Genomic DNA, 5,545 nt, shown 5'->3' on the forward strand with positions numbered 1-5,545 from the left:
TGTGTGTGTGTGTGTGTGTGTGTGTGTGCGCGTGCGTATGAGTGTATGTGTGTGTATGGTGGAAGGGTGGGGTGGGGGGGGGGCAAAGATGCAAGAACAAAGAGGAAGAGAGCCTATTGGGGGGTGGGGGGGTGGGGGCACTCTAGTATGTCATAACTCTTCGTGACGTTGACGCAGTCTGAACTATTTGATGTTTGCTTTGTGCTCTGTGAACACTGTTATAAGATAATTTTCTGCTACACGTGACTTAATACAAGTGAACTCTATGAATTTGACAAGGAATCGCATTTCTGATACACACACACTCACACACACACAAACAAACAAAGACACAGACACTGACGTGCACACATCCACTTTCACGCACGCACACGCGTGTACACACACCCACACACACACCTACACACACACACACACACACACACACACACACATACTCACACACACACAAACGCACACACATACACAAATAATACAAATACACATACATATTATTATTGTATATGTTTTGCGGCTCCAATTCAAATTTTCAAATCCAATGGGAATCAGCCTCCTTCAACGACCTTGCAAAATCTATTTCAGCGGACAGGCCAAGACAGTCGATAAAACACTTTTCCACTCCGAGATCAAACTCACTTCTTCTAAACGCAAATAAATGGCTGATAGCCAAAACGATACACCACACACGACAGAACTCTCATTTATTATAAATTTGAATTGTATTGAAAATGGCATAAAACGAAACACCGAACTGTATTGTATTGTACAGGGTGACGGTGGTGCTCCTCTGGTGTGTGGTGGGCGGCTGGTCGGCATTTTGTCCTGGGGTCTGGTTAAGTGCAACGGCTGTTTCCCTGACGTCTACACCAGGATCTCCTCCTATCTGGCCTTTATCAATAGACAGCTGTAGGTCGGGGCAGACCGGAAGCTAGGAACACCGGAAACAGAAAAGTGGTGTTCAGAAACTGGAAATGAGGCCTGAACTGTGTTTGGAAAGTATTGTTTTCAGAAGGAGTACACAATTAAAAAAAGTTTTGTGATTATTCTTCGTAAAATGTCTATACTTTTTTTTCGACTATTTGTACCTGTTAATATTCTAACGTCTCATTTTCGCTTCAGTAGCAAAGCACGTGTCACATAAAGGAAACAACAAACTACTCTCTTGTTACATCTCTAATCTTCGGTCCTAATATGAACTTATTGTGTTTCAAGTGACGCACAACTCTTACGAAACCTAAACGTAACAAAACTGACTCTCTATTCTTTTTCTATAGTATCTTTAGAGGAAAGGGAAGGATATGCAAATAAAAAGAATGGTGTTACGGCTTTGTTTACATCTCTCCTGAATAGATATTTCATTTTATCTGTACATACGTAAATCGACATGTCTCAGCAATACAGGGGTATATTTGAGGCTGCAGAAGAGCAAGATACAAAATGTTTTAACACACTCAAAGAACAGAAGCGACAGTAAAAATTGTAGGCCCTACCAGCATAGCACCCTCGAACAACCCTACCCGCCAAGATATGTGGGTAGAACGTACTATTGTGCTGTCAAAAATTCATGGCGTAACTTATTGTCAAATATGTATTTCCTAAACTACTGAACATAGACTCTTCAGCTTTTGCACAAGGATTTGCATAAATTTGTCTTAACTGATCATATTTTTGTAAAGACATGCTAGCTGTATGTGAGAAAATTCCTTAATAAATACTATTTTTTAAAATCCATGTGGGTGATTTCTACAGATTTTAAGAGGTTTACAGTTGGGGCAATACAGCTTTTAAAAGCAAGTCTATCATTTTTTTTCTAATCGTGACACTATCGTTAATGAACGCATGCTTTGAGAACCTTTAGTGCAAGTGCTCACTATGAAATAAATTTCTTGTAGCAAGTTTTGCCATTAAAAAGTGTCATTGGTGAGCTTTGACGAAGGCCATATACGTATTCAAAATGTGTGTGAGAAGCGAGAAGTGCTGTGAAAAATCCCATTTTCTGCGTGATTTATAGTATTTTATATTAAATTTTTAGAAGAAAAAAATTTAATCCAGCTTCAATTGTGAAAAAGTATGCTTAAATTAAGACAAATTGATACAAAGTGCTGTGCAAAGTATGGATAATATCATTCATCCGTTAAAGGGATATTTGAGGATAAGCTACGCCACGAATTTTTGACCACACTATAACTAACAGTAAATTGTGAACAGAAGCAACAAAGACATGAGGGGGTCACATTTTTTCCCGCAGCCACACACAGGCGGCACTTTGTACAAGGAAATGTCAACAGAATACATGTAGTGTGTCATTTCTGTAGCTCCTGGCGACATGAAGAAGAAATGTTATTGCTGAAACCAAATGAGAAGCCTGCACGCTGCGCACATCAACAAGTGGAAGTGGGGTTTTTGTGTGCTCAAAATGTGGAGAAAAAATGCTTTTCACAGCAATAATTGGTCTCATTACCCGAAACTAAAGCCACAAGTCGTCTTAACATTTAATTGGTCTTGCCTAGTTCACCTTAGAAATATCCTCCTCTGCGAATGCATTGGTCTTCGTCAGACATTGACGGACACACTTGTATCCTTAATTGCTGCTACCACCTTTCTGGTACTTGGTACATGAGCAAAAGCCTACGAGCTACTGTGTTAATATCATCAACATCATCAGCTACAATAATAACAGTAACAGCAATAACAGCAACAGCAATCACAACAATAACAGCGATAACACAACAAGTACAACAACAACAGCAACAACAACAACGACGACGACAACGATGACGATGACGACAACAACGGCGATAACTGTAAGAGAAATCTAATTGTCAAAAGCACTTTCCTCAGCCTAGCCCTAATGAGTGGGGAATAAGAGGGATACATTGAATCTAAGCCCACGGCTGATACAAAGATTACTGGCATCTGTGTTGTAGGTGTAATGCACTTTGCAGCCGCATAAAGTAGACGTCGGTTTGGTTACCGTGGTGGGACTTTTTTCTTTTTTTTTTGAGTTTCTCGGTCTTTCTTCTTGGACTTTGAATCCCCCAATCGCCGGGTTGATCCAGACAGACAGGGCCAAAGATGTCAGCGTCCTACATAATATAAGTAATGTCGACGAAGACGTAAAACTTCTATAATTATTTCTTTCTTTTAATTACGTAAAGTGTAAAGTGGTCATGAAGAAAAAACCAATTTGGACAAAATGAGAGAGAAACAATCAAAATTTGAAGAAAGAGAGAAAACAAAAACAAAAACAGTAAGAAAACACAAACAAAACGTCGCCAGAGTTTCTCCCACAACAAACAAATCTGTTTCGTTTCTTATATTTCACTTTTATTAACCAAAGCGTCATTATCAACATCTCAAAAGTATCTCTTTGTTTAAAATCTTGTACATGTTGCCAAAGATCGTACACTACAAGATGGTTCACTCCTCTCTTTGAGCCTATTAAAAAGCGTCTGCAACATAATCGCGGTGACGTCCTTTGCGAAATACAAAAAGCGCGTACTTTGCGAACAGATCTGTGACAGATATTGGGGATCATGTTTTTCCATTCATTCCTTTGCTCGGATGCTCTCAAAAAAGCTACGTTTCCCTGATCTTTCCCTGTTACCCATGTGTTTAGGTTCTGGGCCTACCCCTGCCTCGCTTGCCCTCAATTTTGCCAGTGAGAGCTAGATGTTCAAGACCCTTATAATGTCTATTCAGGTGTACCAAAAACTGCATTTGTCGTTTCCTGGTGGTTTTTAACATTGAGCGTCCCACGTGGCTTTCATCAAGCACCACCTCATTTGATTTCTTTTCCTTCCACGATACTCTTAGCAGTCTCCTAAGAACCACATTTCTGTTGCTTCTATTTCGTGGAAGTATATGGAAGTATATGGAAAATATCAAGGTAACACCGGTACCACACTTGCACTATAGTCGTATCGTATGAAAATTTTATGGCTTGGGTTGTTTTGCTTTTTGTTTGTTTTCTTTTTTTTTAATAAGCTGAGAATGAATGTGGCAACAAGTGAAGCTCCTGCAAAGTCGTTTATAGGCTTTTCAACTTCTAACTTAGAGCTCAGTTTATCTACGCCATTGCTCACGGCTCTTCGTGGACTGATGAGCAGTTAGCAGTCGATCTGCGTGTGCTAGGGGGTACTATCCCTATTCTTCTTCTCGGAACAGCGACTGTAAAGCCAACTGATTTTTTTAAGTAGAGGGTTTACGGCGCTCGCAACTGCATAAGGTCATATGAGCGCCACGGGGTGGATGTCAACAGAGAAATCTTTACGGGGAATCGGGCTTACTCTGCTCACCTCTCTAGCTTTAACAGCACAAGGTCTGTTTTGACTTTCAAGGCACCCCCGGAAATAGCGGGTCACAAGAGTGTAACAAACATGCAAAAGAAATAGAGGAAAAATGACGATAGTAAGGATTAGGAAAGAAAAAAGCAGCAGTTCCCTGTTGTAGTTCAGGCACGGTTATGAGCATGACATTGTTGAATTAGCCCACACAATTCTGCATAAGAACGAGAAATGTCCCCCCTTTGGGAATGGCCTAAAGACACTTCAATCAGTGGCACTGCCCCGGGGTGGCAAGCCAACTGAAGAAAAGCGCGTATGGCGAGGACACTGTTATTTCTGAGTGAACCATCTTGTAGTATAGGATCTTTGATGCAGCAGCCACAAGACAAACGTCGTAAGGAACCACTCTCTTGATCTACTGATTCTCCATGATCCACCGATAGAAGAAAGCTATCCGGGTGTAGACGTCCGGGGAACAGCCCACACATCCTGTTCTGCCCCAGCTCACAAGGCCAGCCACTGTATCACCACACACCAGTGGGCCGCCGCTGTCCCCCTTGGTTGGTTGGTTTGTTGTTATTGTTGTTGTTGTTTTGTTGTTGTTGTTGTTTTGTTGATGTTGTTTTGTTGTTGTTGTTGTTTTGTTATTGTTGTTTGTTGTAGTTTTGTTGATGTTGTTTTGTTGTTTGGTTGTGTTTTGTTTTTGTTTTTGGAGTGGGTGGTGGGAAAGGGAGAAGGGAGGGGAGACGAGAGGGGAGAGGGAATGGAAAGGGGGGGGGGAGAGAATCAGAGGAAGGGGAAAGGGCCAGGAACCGGGGTTTTGTTGTATGGTTGGGATTTGTTTTTGTTTTTGGAGGGGGTGGTAGTTGGGAAGGGGAGGAGAGGTGGGAGGGGAGAGGGGTCGGGTTGGGAGGATAGAGAGGGAATAGGAGGGGAGGGAATCAGAGGAAAGGGAAAGGGCCAGGAACGGGGAGAGGGGAGGGAGTGGGAAGGGGCCAAGAACGGGGAAGAGAGGAGAGGGAAGGGGACAGAAACGGGGCAGATGGGGAGAAGAAGGGGTGGGGTGGGATTGGCATTGAAAAAGAATAGTTTTACAGTTGTGCATTTTGTTGAATACAAAAAAATATTACTTTAATGTACATTATGTGCTTTCATCCGACAGTTAAAAATATTGGTCTCCAGGATTAACACGAGATAAATGTATAACATAGCTTTCTCTTTCTCTCTCTCTCTCTCTCTCTCTCTCTCTCTCTCTCTCT

At 41.7% G+C, this 5,545-nt stretch overlaps 2 protein-coding genes across 2 annotated transcripts in view; one reads left to right on the top strand and one right to left on the bottom strand.

Moving 5' to 3' along the window:
- LOC101855921 (chymotrypsin-1) overlaps nt 1-1,003 on the top strand; it is a gene marked incomplete in the record, with an annotated part of 12,599 nt that extends 11,596 nt beyond the window's left edge. Inside the window, 1 exon segment of the mRNA XM_013086785.1 lies at nt 770-1,003. Coding sequence (XP_012942239.1) covers nt 770-910 — 141 coding nt within the window.
- Nucleotides 1,004-4,515: 3,512 nt separating this feature from the next.
- The window catches only part of LOC101848090 (fibrinolytic enzyme, isozyme C), a gene marked incomplete at its 5' end in the record, with an annotated part of 9,721 nt that continues 8,691 nt past the window's right edge, over nt 4,516-5,545 (bottom strand). Inside the window, 1 exon segment of the mRNA XM_013086955.2 lies at nt 4,516-4,842. Coding sequence (XP_012942409.1) covers nt 4,702-4,842 — 141 coding nt within the window.

This window comes from Aplysia californica, unplaced genomic scaffold (genome assembly GCF_000002075.1).
Source record: "Aplysia californica isolate F4 #8 unplaced genomic scaffold, AplCal3.0 scaffold00019, whole genome shotgun sequence".
Lineage (NCBI taxonomy): Eukaryota > Metazoa > Mollusca > Gastropoda > Aplysiida > Aplysiidae > Aplysia > Aplysia californica.